At 33.7% G+C, this 14,138-nt stretch overlaps 2 protein-coding genes across 2 annotated transcripts; one reads left to right on the top strand and one right to left on the bottom strand.

The window, feature by feature from the left end:
- Positions 1-4,657: 4,657 nt before the first annotated feature.
- Positions 4,658-11,486, top strand: LOC145158428 (monocopper oxidase-like protein SKU5). The gene is made up of 9 exons (XM_079077329.1): positions 4,658-4,753; positions 4,842-4,951; positions 6,209-6,479; positions 6,701-6,812; positions 9,993-10,353; positions 10,436-10,804; positions 10,894-10,972; positions 11,118-11,295; positions 11,389-11,486. The coding sequence occupies exons 1-9, from the start codon at positions 4,658-4,660 to the stop codon at positions 11,484-11,486; spliced, it is 1,674 nt and encodes a 557-aa protein (XP_078933455.1).
- Positions 11,487-12,804: 1,318 nt separating this feature from the next.
- Positions 12,805-14,138, bottom strand: LOC145156939 (zinc finger protein ZAT5-like). Its single transcript, XM_079076146.1, has one exon. It carries the CDS (start codon positions 13,950-13,952, stop codon positions 12,933-12,935), a length of 1,020 nt encoding a protein of 339 aa, XP_078932272.1. The 5' UTR covers positions 13,953-14,138; the 3' UTR covers positions 12,805-12,932.

Genomic DNA, 14,138 nt, shown 5'->3' with positions numbered 1-14,138 from the left:
GGAATTATTCACACTCATGGTTTATCTTCTTTGATTTGAACTTCAATTGTGAATATCCAAGATGGTTTATCAATTAGTACAAATATATGAGAATTCTTCCAAATTGTTTACCAAAAGAAATTTACGATGGATATCTCAAATTTAAGGAATTGTTTATTCAACAAGTTCCAGAATTTGAATATATGCTACAATTCACTATGATATTCAAAGTTCCATGGATAATGTCTTGGACTTTTCATTATCAAGAAGCAAAGGATTCCTCTCCTCCCTGGCTTAATCGCCCTTTTGATGATCCTTATGAAGAATAGGAAATTCTTATCTTTAAATTTGTTGTAATACCTTCAATGTAGGGTATTTCGTTTCTTCTATTTATCAAAATTATTATTTTCAAATACGAGTGTGTATAAACTGTGTGAGTATACACTATATATGTATTTATAGTGTATAAACAAATATTATCAAATTTATTATCAAAATTATTTATTCTTATCATCAATGATAATATGAAGACAATAAACTTTAGAAGATGCTCTATGATGACATGCTTTATCAAAATGTGATATTTATTGATTACAAACGACAATTTCTTCAAAAGATGAGTGACAACCACTTACAAGTAATTGATTGGCCATTGAATCATACGACAAATTTCACTACAAGATTTCAAGGCTTTGAAGACTTCAAGATCAATATAAATAGACATCATATTTCAGTAGAAGGGAGCAAGAAAAATATTCATTCTCTAAAAAATGTTCATCCCATGTCTAAAAAATCTCCAAGAGTCATTCTTTCTACTAGTAGATGTTCAAAGTCTCTAGATTTTCAGATAATTCTTTCTCCAGATGTATGTATTGACTGTAATTCAAGCTTAATTCAAGAAGGTACTATCTAAAATACTTTATTCAATTGTTGTATTGTTGTTATTAAATTTATTTCTCCATGATAGTTTCATTTCGAGTTATTCTAACTATTAATTCTACAAGATTTGAAATTTTTGTTAAAATAGTACTCGTTTTTAATAATCAAATTAATCAAATTCATGCTTGAATTATTTAATTACGTCTAACAAAATCTTGATGAATTGTATTCCTAATAGAGATATTCTTTTAAGAATAAAACAAATCCAAGAATCTATAAATAATTCTGAGCAAAATCTCAAGGATTCTTACAAACCTACTAATCTAGGTACGATTTTAAACAATAATCATATTCATGATGCTAGATGGCTCATAAGAGCTAGTATTAAAATTCGTTACAAACAAATACGTTATCTAAAAACAAAACTATTTGTTTTCTAAAAATGATATTTATGTCATAAAACTATTTGTTTTCTAAAAATGATATTTATGTCATAGTTAATATGAATAAAACTATTTGTTTTCTAAAATGATATTTATGTCATAGTTAATATGGTATTTATGTCATAGTTAATATGGTATCAGAGCCAAGAAAAGTTTGAATAATTGGACAATACCTAAAACTAATGTTAATAAAATATATAGAATAGGAACTTTTGACTATTTTCAAGGTTATTCTATTAAAATGACAGAACAAACTTTGTCTATTGGTCAAAACCAACAAAATTTACATTTGTTATCATCACGATCTATTCTAGGGCATAGAATGAAATATAAATTTTTACATGTCGGTTTAGTCCAAATTGCTATCAAGCCTCTATTTAGACTTGGAATAGATGCTCCTGTTCTCCTTATTTTAAGAGACAAGAGACATAAAGATTTTCAAAATTCTATTTTAGCTATGGCTGAAACAAATATTGCTAACGGACCTATTTATTTCAATTGTTATCCAAATTTTTCTGTAGGATTATTTGATAAAAATATTTTAGATACTTTAGTGTTAACTGTAGAAACATAAAATTTAGAATTTAAAGATGATACAAAGCCTTTAGCAATAATTTATCGTGTTTGTTATAAAACTATGACAACTACACTTGAACCGAAAACACGTTTATCAAGTCCTAAAAATGAAACAATTATTTTTGAAGCAAATACTAACCATACCAAAGTTCACACACCAAAAAGATTAAAATGGTCTGACATAACTCAATCATGTAATTGGAACTTACAAAATGTTATCATCCAAAACCACTAGACTCTTCAAAACAAATCTCAAATATTATAGAATATAAGACAAAATTACAAAAATGGTCCCTATGGTTTGCCAAAAGTCACAAAGTCAGTCCCTGCTAATTTTTTTTGATGCAAATGGTCCTTGTGGTTTGCAAAACTTGCAAAGATGGCCCTTTTTACTAACACCGTTAGTATTGAACCGTTAGGGACTGAATCTGTAAGGGCATTTTTGTCTTTTCAAGTATAAAGGGACTGAATTCGTAACATTTGATAAACCACAGGGACCATTTTTGAAATTTGTTTGAAAAAGTGAAATAATTAGCTTAAAGAAGGGGGCAAGGCTCGAACTCGAGACCTCCACCCCCTTATATCACTAGAGCCCTTACCAACTGAGCTGGAAGCTCATTTAATTATATCTTCCGGAAACTATTTTATATAATAACGAAAACGTTAATACCTAAATAATAAATAAATTACAAAAAACAATTTTTTTTATATAATTTTTTTTAAATAAAGCAAAATGTATTTTAGCCGTATTATAAAAAAAATAGTTTTTTACAAACAATTTGTATGTATTTTTATGTATTTATTTTACGTAAAATATATTTTTTTATGTCTCTAAAATATACGTTTTCGTATAAAAATATGGTTTCGTAAAAAAAAAAATTCATGTTTTTGAAATAATAATAATTAACACTACTCATGACATAAAAAAATGTATAAATTCTTTTGGGTCACTAGTTCTAAAACCGTTTTTTCGGTTATATGTATTAAAAACAACATAACAACGATTGTATTATGTATCTAAAAAATTTATACGGTTTTTTTTTTATGTCAAGAGTAAATTTAATTACCGTTATTTCAAAAAGATATATCTTATTTCTTTTCTTCTTCATTTTATCAATACGATTTTGAACTTGTGATTAAAATACGAAAGAAATAATGATATATCTTTTTGAAATAACGATAATTAATACTACTCTTGACATAAAAAAAACCGTATAAATTTTTTAGATACATAACAAAATCGTTGTTATGTTGTTTTTAATACATATAACCGAAAAAACGGTTTTAAACTAGCGACCCAAAAGAATTTATACATTTTTTTATGTCATGAGTAGTGTTAATTATTATTATTTCAAAGTCATTAAATTTTTTTTTACCAAACCATATTTTTATACGAAAACGTATTTTTTAGAGACATAAAAAAATATATTTTATGTAAAATAAATACATAAAAATACATACAAATTGTTTGTAAAAAACTATTTTTTTATAATACGGCTAAAATACATTTTGCTTTATTTAAAAAAGTTATATAAAAAAAATTGTTTTTTGTAATTTATTTATTATTTAGGTATTAACGTTTTCGTTATTATATAAAATAGTTTCCGGAAGATATAATTAAATGAGCTTCCAGCTCAATTGGTAAGGGCTCTAGTGATGTAAGGGGATGGAGGTCTCGAGTTCGAGCCTTGCCCCCTTCTTCTTTAAGCTAATTATTTCTTTTTTTTCAAACAAATTTCGAAAATGGTCCCTGTGGTTTATTAAATGTCACGAATTCAATCCCTTTATACTTGAAAAGACGAAAATGCCCTTACAGATTCAGTCCCTAACGGCTCAATACTAACGGTGTTAGTAAAAAGGGTCATCTTTGCAAGTTTTGCAAACCACAAGGACCATTTGCATCAAAAAAAATTAGCAGAGACTGACTTTGTGACTTTTGGCAAACCACAGGGACCATTTTTGTAATTTTGTCAGAATATAATGATGGTTCAGTAGATATAAATTTTTCTTCCTTAAATATTTCATCATCCAGATTATCAACTTCTTTTATCCCAGAAACAGGCTCTTCAAAATCTTCGTTATCAAAGTCAAGATCTTTAAAACTAAAAACTGTTGACTGTACTAATTCTATTCCCAAACCATTATATCAAGATGATCAAAATAGTGAAAATAGTCTTCCTAGTCCTACTAAATCAGATTTTATTGATGAACTTCAAAATTTTAAACAACAAATATGAGTTCTAAAGTACAAATTAATTGTTCAAAAAAATATAAGTTTTGGGCTAATATGTTAAAAAGACATTGGAAGATAAATGCTAATATATGCAAACCATTCAACATTTAGAAGAAACTAGAACTCATTAAGATTATAATTTATACAAAATACTTCCATATACTAATAAATATAATATATATATATATATATATATATATATATATATATATATATATATATATAAAGTTTATTTATTCATGTAAAGTAAAAATAGACACAAAAAAAGCTAATATACAACATTACAACCTACAACCGTCCTTGTTTTACTTAGTTTTCTCCAAAGCCAAAGTTTGTTTTCATGTGACACTCTGAAATTATCACCATATCTCCCCTTTTTTTGACCATATTACATGACAACTATACTAGTATAGTATGTAACATTCATTTAACACGTCTTTATTAGTTCAAAAATCACACCTAGCCAGATTAATGCCCATGATCATATGATATGGTTTTCCTTGGTGAATTTTCGAGGCTAAATTTTTATGTTGTTTTTGCGGCATTAATGCTACAAGCAATGTTTGTGAATGCTGATGATATCTATCTAGAGTGGCAAGTAAATATTGACACCACCATCAAACCTGTTTCAATTGATCAACCGGTATTTATCACTGGTCTTTTTGTTTTTTGTTTCTTTTTTACAACCTTTTAAATGATGCTTTTATTTTTATTGTTTGAAAATATGATAGGTCATAACGATTAATGGGATGTTTCCTGGGCCTCTTATTAATGCGACTACCAACGACATTATACATGTTAATGTATTCAATAACATGGATGAACCTCTTTTGATCACCTGGTAATTATGTTTTCTCGCTCACTCAAACACAAGATAACATTTCTTTTTTATATATGTTTTTTTTCTGCATTTCCACATATGATATGATGATGATTTGAAAGTGAAATATTAGGTAGAATTACTTATAGCGTCATTATGTGAACATTGAAACTTATATCCAACACTAGAGTTAATCATCTAATTGACGAGTAACATTTACGTTTCTTATATTATTCTTAAGAATTAAGATCAATCTAATATTGGGAAAATAGCAACTTGAATAAAAAGATTTATCAAAAACTTATTTATACGGTCACAAATCTATTAACAACTTATATCATTCTCGTTAATTCCATTTCCATTATCTTTAACTATAGGGGTACGTATCTATATTTTTAGCATTCTCTAGTCTTAATAAAATTTTGCCGTTAAGGCAAAAGGTAAGAATAATTTGACAGGAAAATATATCAAATATTGATGATTATTATTATTTATGTTATCTAATTTGATTAATATGATTTCATCGTGTGTGTCTATATATATATATATATATATATATATATATATATATATATATATAAAGATCAAATAAGAAAAAAAAATTTCGTAGGAAGGTAATAAATTTTTTATATACATAATTTTTTAGAAAACAAACGAAATAAATCATTAGATGATTCACAAGAAAAAAATTAATAAAAAAACACGTTCATGATTCGTTTGTAAGTAAATAATTTTTTTTTCACTTTTATGACAATTTTAATGAATATCAACAAAATAATTGTAAAAATGAATCATCGAAATATTTTTTCGGGAATTTCTTTTTATGAATCATATTATTTTTGATTCATCTAGTGATTCATGTGTTTTGTTGCCAAAAGAATAGATCAATTCATAATAGAAACTGCTTTGAAACGGGTTTAAGAGAAAACCATATTAACTTGATCCGATAGGGTTGAATGGATATGAATAATTGAATATTACCGCTAAATAGGATTTGAGACCAGATAAAAAGCTGGGTTTTTAAAACCCGTTTACACATTTTTTTTTATTGAAACCGGTTAAAACCAATTGGGTCAAGAGACAGACAACAATAAAGCCTAAAAACCGATTCGGGCAGGTTACAAAACTAACTTTGTTGGCCTCATTTATGCCTAAGATACCTGGGCCCATGGCTTGTAAAGAAGGGTCTATTCACTGTTGACCTTTATTTGGGCCATATAGGGCTGTAAAGACATTGAGACAGCCTATCTAATAAAATGGGTCGTATTGAATTTTCAGGAATGGTATACAACAAAGGCTCAACTCATGGCAAGATGGAGTGTCTGGTACGAACTGTCCAATCCGACCCGGTTCTAGTTGGACTTATGTATTCACCGTAAAAGACCAAATTGGCACCTTTTCTTACTTCCCCTCCATCAACTTCCACAAGGCTGGTGGAGCTTTTGGCCCGATCAGAGTCAATCCACGGGTCGTAATCCCAACTCCATTTCCTAAACCACATGGCGAGTTTGATCTTCTTATTGGAGATTGGTACAATAACAGTTTTAAGGTACCATCACACAAACACTATTTTATCATGATCCTCACATTTTATTATACAACATTTTATTTTCCCTAAAATACAAAAAAAATTCAGTTTAAAATAACCATATTTTTTAATATCGTAATATATTAATCTTTGGAGCATATTCTTTCCACATTAAAAGGTGGTTTATGATATTTGTTTTTTTACATCATCTTTGTTTTGGTGTTTTTGGGTAAAACTTTTAGGATATCCGCTTGTCATTGAACAAATCGCTACTTCACCTACACCCGGACACAATGCTCATGAATGGAAATAGCCGTTACCCGCAAACAAATCGAACCATTGTTGTTGAGCAAGGTAAATGTGCAAAAAAGGCTAAATGATAATTATATTTGATTAACCAAATTTAGTTATCAAAAAATCGTTGTTGAATTCAACTGTATAATTTAGGGCACTTTTGTTGTCCGAAGAGGACTACACAGACATTTTATGACTATTTTCATGATAAGAATGGGAAAGACATTCATTAGTCTTTGTCTTCTTGTTCCGCCTCTCTACAACAAGTAGTTGTTAGGAACCGGACCGGGTACACGCAGCGGAAACACACTATCACACACACACAAACTCACGAAAATAAAGCAAGAAGAACACAAGGATTTTACGTGGTTCGGATTCGGTGTAAATCCTACGTCCACGGGCTGCAACTAGAGAATTTTATTAAAACTCACAAGATTACAATTGGCTTGACACTCTACATTTGATGTTCTCTCAAGTTTTTGCACACAAAATATGCAAAACATACATGCATATATATAGGTATATTTGTGAGCCGCAATATGCACAGGATTGCCGCAAAGATTGACTTTGAAAATTTTGCCATTCACATTAGCCGTCCAACAAATATTAAATAATTGTCCACCAACCATTTGAATATTTAATTCAAACGTTTGCCGACAACAATTGAATAATTCAATTGTTAAATGTAATGTTACATTTATGGCCCTTGAACTCTTAGGAACTTGTCAATTTGTTCAAGACTCCATAAATCTTAACAATCTCCCACTTGGAGGCTTGAACAACATGGTCCGTCTCTGTCATCCAACTCCAGTAATCTTAAAACAACCAAGTCCTTCAAGCTTCCAGTTCCAAAGAACAAGCTAAAACTTAGTCTGATTTCTCTAATTGCAGCCGCCCCTCATCTTCAAGTACTAGAAGGGCCAGTTGAAGCTCCCACTAGCTCCAACTCAGTCGTGGCTAATCCCACCACCGACTCATCCTCTGTCTCAACCGGTTTGGACACTCCACCAGATCCAGAGATACACCGAGGACCACTAACACTCTCCAAACTTTGCAAACTTCCAACAAGAGAGAATTTTCCAGTCTTAGTCTTCAAAACCCAACGGCTCTTTGTAAGTGTACCCGGAACACACCCCGTGCTCCCACTGTCACAGAATCCCCTGAATGGTTTAGAATTTCCGACTCGTTCAGCTAACATCCCCTTGGCTCCAGAATTCATGTTTGCAAAATGAACTCTCTTAGCAGTAGATTTAGCGAACCAGATTTTGTTTTGCTTAATCGGGATGGTCATACTTCCCTCAGCAGGTACCTCAACCATATACAATGACCCACACTTCATACCACGAGCAATCACCAGATCACCATTGACCACCCTCCATTTACCACCACCAAACCTTACTTCCAGTCCTTGTTTATCCAGCTGACCAACAGAAATCAATTTTTTCTTCAGCTCCGGAATAACCCTGACATTCTTCAGGCTCCATGTAGTTCCCAATGAAGTAACTAGATCAATATCTCCCATGCCCGTTACTTGAAGCATCTCGTCATTTGCTAACCGTACCTTTCCAAAATCTCCTTTTTTTAGATTCACCATCGTTTCCCCGTTGTCCATGGCGTGAAACGAAGCCCCTGAATCCATGACCCAAGAGTCTACAGAACTTTCCATACTGAGTATCAATGCATCATCCTCAGACACACTCTCAGCACCGGTAATGTTCAATTCTTTCTTTGGACATTGACTCTTAACATGTCCCACCTCCTGGCAGTTCCAGCACTTCACATTCTTCTTAGTTCTAGATGAACTTCTTCCCCGAATCCCACTGCTTCCACTATTCCTGCTATTCCCTCTACCTCTTCCGACATTTAATAAATCAGAAGAGGAAGATCCACCTTGATTCTTGCGTCTGATATCCTCGCCTAGAACCAAATCTCTAACCCCTTCAAAAGTCATACCACTGGTCCCCACGGAACTTGTAACAGCAGTAACTGTTCCGGACCAGCTATCAAGTAGAGAAGCTAGTAGCAGTGATGCTTGAGTCTCGTTATCAAATTTAATTCTCACAGATGATAATCTGGACAGAATTGAATTTAAATTATTAATGTGAACCGTAACTGAGCCTTCCTCATTCATCCTTGTAGTGAACAACTCCTTCATCAAGAACACCTTGTTAGCCGCCGATGGTTTCTCATACATATTTGACAGAGCCTCCATCATACCACGCGCCGTGGTTTCATTCATGATGTTGAAAGCAACGCTCTTCGTCAATGACAATGTAATAACCGCCTTGGCTTTCTTGTCCTTTGAGTTCCACGCATCTTCAAAAGCTTTTTCCATTTTCTCCGGTTTGTCTCCGAGTACCATGTCCAAGTCTTTCTGACATAGCAATGCTTCTAATTGCATTTTCCACCAGCTAAAATCAGAACCGTTGAACTTTTCGATTACAACCTTGTCTTCAGCCATTACGACAAACAAGATACAAATCAGGTACACTCGTGCGTGAAAAAAAAAATGATTGTACCCTCCAAACCTCGCTAATCTGGCTCTGATACCAGTTGTTAGGAACCGGACCGGGTACACGCAGCGGAAACACACTATCACACACACACAAACTCACGAAAATAAAGCAAGAAGAACACAAGGATTTTACGTGGTTCGGATTCGGTGCAAATCTTACGTCCACGGGCTGCAACTAGAGAATTTTATTAAAACTCACAAGATTACAATTGGCTTGACACTCTACATTTGATGTTCTCTCAAGTTTTTGCACACAAAATATGCAAAACATACATGCATATATATAGGTATATTTGTGAGCCGCAATATGCACAGGATTGCCGCAAAGATTGACTTTGAAAATTTTGCCATTCACATTAGCCGTCCAACAAATATTAAATAATTGTCCACCGACCATTTGAATATTTAATTCAAACGTTTTGCCGACAACAATTGAATAATTCAATTGTTAAATGTAATGTTACATTTATGGCCCTTGAACTCTTAGGAACTTGTCAATTTGTTCAAGACTCCATAAATCTTAACAGTAGTTGAACTAAATTATTTCATACTGTACTGTGCATGCCGAATATAGTATAAGACTGTCATGTTTTTTTTCTATCACACGATATGTTAAATATGGTTCAAACTAAGTGCTAGCTAGCCGGTTAGATTGGCACAAGTCTCTTAAAATATAACCTTGACTCGAACTTAATTTGCTTAATTATAGTTTTTTAAATACACAGGTGAAACATATCTCATAAGAATATCAAACGTTGGAACGGAACGGAGTATCAATTTCAGGATCCAAAACCATCCAATGCTACTAGTTGAGACAGAGGGGTCATATACAAGCCAAATAATATTAGATTCGCTTGATGTACATGTAGGCCAATCATACTCAGTTTTGGTAACAACAAACCAACCCAAAGCTGACTATTACATGGTGGCAAGCCCTAAAATGGTTAACACACCTGAATCTAGCCAACTAGTCGGTGTTGGGGTGCTACATTACGACGACTCCACCACACCAGTCCAAGGTCCATTACCTCGAGGACCTGATCCATTCGACCTTAACTTTTCAATCAATCAAGCAAAGTCAATCAGGTAATATTTAAATGATTAGAAAATTAATCAAGATTTTTAGATATATCCGGTTTTATACTCACTATAGGTAGTTGCATTTTAGGTGGAACTTGACGGCGGGGGCAGCAAGGCCAAACCCACAAGGAACATTCAACGTATCGAACGTCACATTATCCCAAACGTTTATTCTCCAAGGATCATTAGATGAAATCAATGGCAGTGCTCGTTACGCTGTTAACAATGTGTCATATCGTGTTCCTGATACTGCATTGAAACTAGCGGATTACTATAAGAATGGAACGGGAACTTACAAACTTGATGCGTACTCGGCTAATTCATCTAACCCTGTTGCTATTGATGCTACTTTCGTTGTTTCGGGGGTTCACAACGGATGGCTTGAAATTGTGTTCAAGAACGACATGCTAGTTATTGATACATGGCATTTGGATGGTTTCGGATTCTATGTTGTGGGGTAAGGTTATGGATTCAATTTATAAAAGATTATTAAATGTATGATAGCCATTATAATTAGTCTTTGAAATTAAATGATGCATATTTTAGGTTTGGTGCTGGAGATTGGACTCCTAACATGCGATCAACGTACAATCTTTATGATCCAGTAGTTCGATCAACTGTTCAGGTACGTAATTGCGCCGCACTAGAAAAAAGTGTTTGTTAATTTGGATATGATGTTTTGGGTTTCTATCGTTTTCGATCCCTTTCTCTTTTGAAAAACTCGAGAAAAGTGTGGATTCTAATGAAATTTAATTATGATCGATGGCTAGGTTTACCCGGGAGGATGGACGGCGGTTTATGCATACTTAGACAATCCCGGAATGTGGAACTTACGTTCACAGGTGTTGAAGCATTGGTACTTGGGTCAAGAGCTCTACATTCGGGTCTATGACCCTGATCCTAATCCTGCTAAAGAACGACAACCACCATCCAACATTCTCTTTTGTGGTTTGTTAATTCTTCTTTGTATTTTCATTTTGATTTTCTTCTAGACCTCGATCATCGATGATTCCCACCTGTTACTTTCGTGCTTAATTTTAGGATCTGTTATTCCTCCACCTGTGCCAACACCGACACCAGTGCCAGTTCCACCTGGTCCAAAGCCTTCCCCCGCCACCACGCTAACCATAAACTGGTGAGTAGGATCTTGTCTCACTTTATATGTTGGTTACACCTGTTATACTGGACTAGATATTTATATTTTTGTTGGTGGGGATGAGAATACGGTTAAGGGAGTCCATGTCCCACCTTTTTTGGATGGGACACAAGTGTTATCTTTGTCTAAATCCCAAATCCCAATATAATGCACAGCAAATACAATACAACATGTTTTGTTGTGTCTGACTACCTGGCCTTCAGTGTTTACAATTTCTTCTAACATGTACATATCACTTTTTTTAAATTGGCAATTGCTTCCAGGTTTTCTATTCTATTGATCTTTGTATTTGCACTCGTTTAAAAGCAATGGGCATTTGATCGAATGATGGAAAATTCACTGAGTGACTTCAATAAGGTTAACTGAAGATACGGTGTTTGAATTTTGATATTATTATTTTTGACAAAAAGTGTCTTGTATATTTGAGAAATTATTGCCATTCAATAGAAACTATGTTTAATTACTCAAGCTCACTAGAACTAAAAAAGTAGCCAAGTTAAAGATTGAAAAGTGTGAGGCTAAAGCTATTAATTATACATGGCAAATCCAAGCATAATCCTTAAAACCGGGGTTTAATTAAACTTTTGACAGATTAAACATGGTGGCTTGTGATGAGCTTTTTTTAAGATGTATGATTATCACACCATGACACTAAGAAATCACATGATTTGCACGTGCAGTTAAATCATAATACACATAATATGTTTCAAATTCTAAGATTAATACGGAGTTTCAGTTTTAAGATCTAAAATGGCTTTCTTTAACACCTTGTTTCGTTTAATATTTTTGTTTGAAAATAAATTTCCGTAAGTTAAAGACAAATTAATTACTCCGATCACAATGCCATGTCATGTAGAGTTGAAGGGGTAGTAATACACAAAAGGGTGGAGACTTTTCGCAACTATTGATATATTTTAATCAACATGTCATCTAAATATAACATTTAAAAACATATATATATATATATATATATATATATATATATATATATATATATATATATTTTACGATTATAAGTTATTTAGATATATCTTTTTAACATCATTTCATTATTAAAGTGAAGTGATTTTAATTGCATATATAATTTTAAGATTAAATTCCCTTTTGACTTTTTGATTGATTAGGATGGTAATGACAATACCTTGCCAACCTCTCTTTCACACACTTCAACAATATGAAGAAAACCAATAGAGAGGAACAAGAAAAGAATGCCACTTTTCTCAAACCCAAAAGAAACGAATTCCAAATTTATCAGCAAATTTTGATAAAAAAATCCAAAGAATTTATATCCATAATTAAAAGAATTAGTAATTTGTGGGTATGATGAACAATTTCACATCTTACCTTCACAAGATCAATGGTGTAATCGATTAAATACAAAATGTAAAAAGAAAATTAAAAAAATATATATGATTTTTGCACCTTTGTGTTAGTAGTGACAATCCACCAATGTTGGGGCGGCAGATAAACGAACGGTGTGTTGTTTGTTCTGATCGGCCGTGAATTTGAAGCTCGAATCACGGCGTTGATCGTGATTTGCGGCAGCCATGGCTGTTTCCGGTGGTGCCGGAAGGTTGAGATCCAAATCCAAACACAAACCATCATTCCTTGACATTTGATAATCTTGATCTTCGGGCACCATGGTTGTAACCGGGCTGTAAGGAATCAAAGACAACGTGGTGTTGGTGGCAGTGACGGCGGTGGCGGTGCCATTAGTCACCCGGTGTCGCCTCATGTGGCCGCCCAATGCTTGTCCGGAATTAAATTCCGTGCCACAGATTGAACATTCGTGAAGCTTGGTGGACGATTTCTTGCTGTGTCCCGGCGATGAAACCCGGTGGTTTAATTGAATCGAAAGGGAAGAGGAAGAGGAAGAATTGTTCTTCCTCGATGGGAATTGCAGTAATGGTTCATCCTCATCGGATAATGCGGTGTAGGGTGACAGTTTTCTTTTATCTAATTCATTGATTCTTGGTTTTTTGTGGCTGGCTCTATGGCCTCCGAGAGCTTGAAACGATGGGAACGTCCGGCTACACGTCTTGCACTCGTAAACATACATTCCGGTGAATCCATGGGCGGCGTCCGTCGATGTTTGTATATATCTTTTGCTGTTAAACTTGTATCCGGATAATTCATCATTACTGTTCCTCGGAAACACGTTATGACCTTTGGAAAGGAGAATGAGGCACATGGCCGTATCTTCGTCTTCCGTGGTGGTGCTACCAGCTGGAAAATCAGAAGATGACGCCGGAGAAGAATTGAAAACGTTGTAGGAGGTGGAAGAATGAGATACAATTGCGAAAGGAATAGAAGAGGAGGACTGTAGCCTTTGACGCTTTGTACGTTTTCCTTTAACGATATTGTTGGTGGGATCTAATATTGAAGCACCATTGTCAACACCTCCGGCGGTGGTGGGTTGTTGTGCAAGGGCAGGAACAGCAGGATCCATGGGTGGTTGGCTAGCTTGAATACTACTCCAGCCCCACACCCAGAAAAGAGGAAGAATTGGTAATTAAGAGAAAATATGGGGTTGGAGGAAGCTAGAAAATGAGTAAGAGGTGGTGGTGAATGTTTATATAGGTGGGTGGAGTCAGGAGTGGAGGAGGGAGATAAGGGCGGAGAGCGGGTGGCGGGT

This window comes from Lactuca virosa, chromosome 2 (genome assembly GCF_052849685.1).
Source record: "Lactuca virosa cultivar CGN04683 chromosome 2, Lactuca_virosa_CGN04683_v6, whole genome shotgun sequence".
Classification (NCBI taxonomy): domain Eukaryota; kingdom Viridiplantae; phylum Streptophyta; class Magnoliopsida; order Asterales; family Asteraceae; genus Lactuca; species Lactuca virosa.
This window is presented reverse-complemented; position numbering and strand designations above follow the sequence as displayed.

Coding starts and splice junctions, on each gene's coding strand:
- LOC145156939 (XM_079076146.1), bottom strand. CDS start 13,952: ATGGATCCTGCTGTTCCTGCCCTTGCACAACAACCCACCACCGCCGGA.
- LOC145158428 (XM_079077329.1), top strand. CDS start 4,658: ATGCTACAAGCAATGTTTGTGAATGCTGATGATATCTATCTAGAGTGG. Junction 6,813..9,992: donor AACCATTGTTGTTGAGCAAG/GTAAATGTGCAA, acceptor TTAAATACACAG/GTGAAACATATCTCATAAGA. Junction 10,805..10,893: donor TTCGGATTCTATGTTGTGGG/GTAAGGTTATGG, acceptor TGCATATTTTAG/GTTTGGTGCTGGAGATTGGA.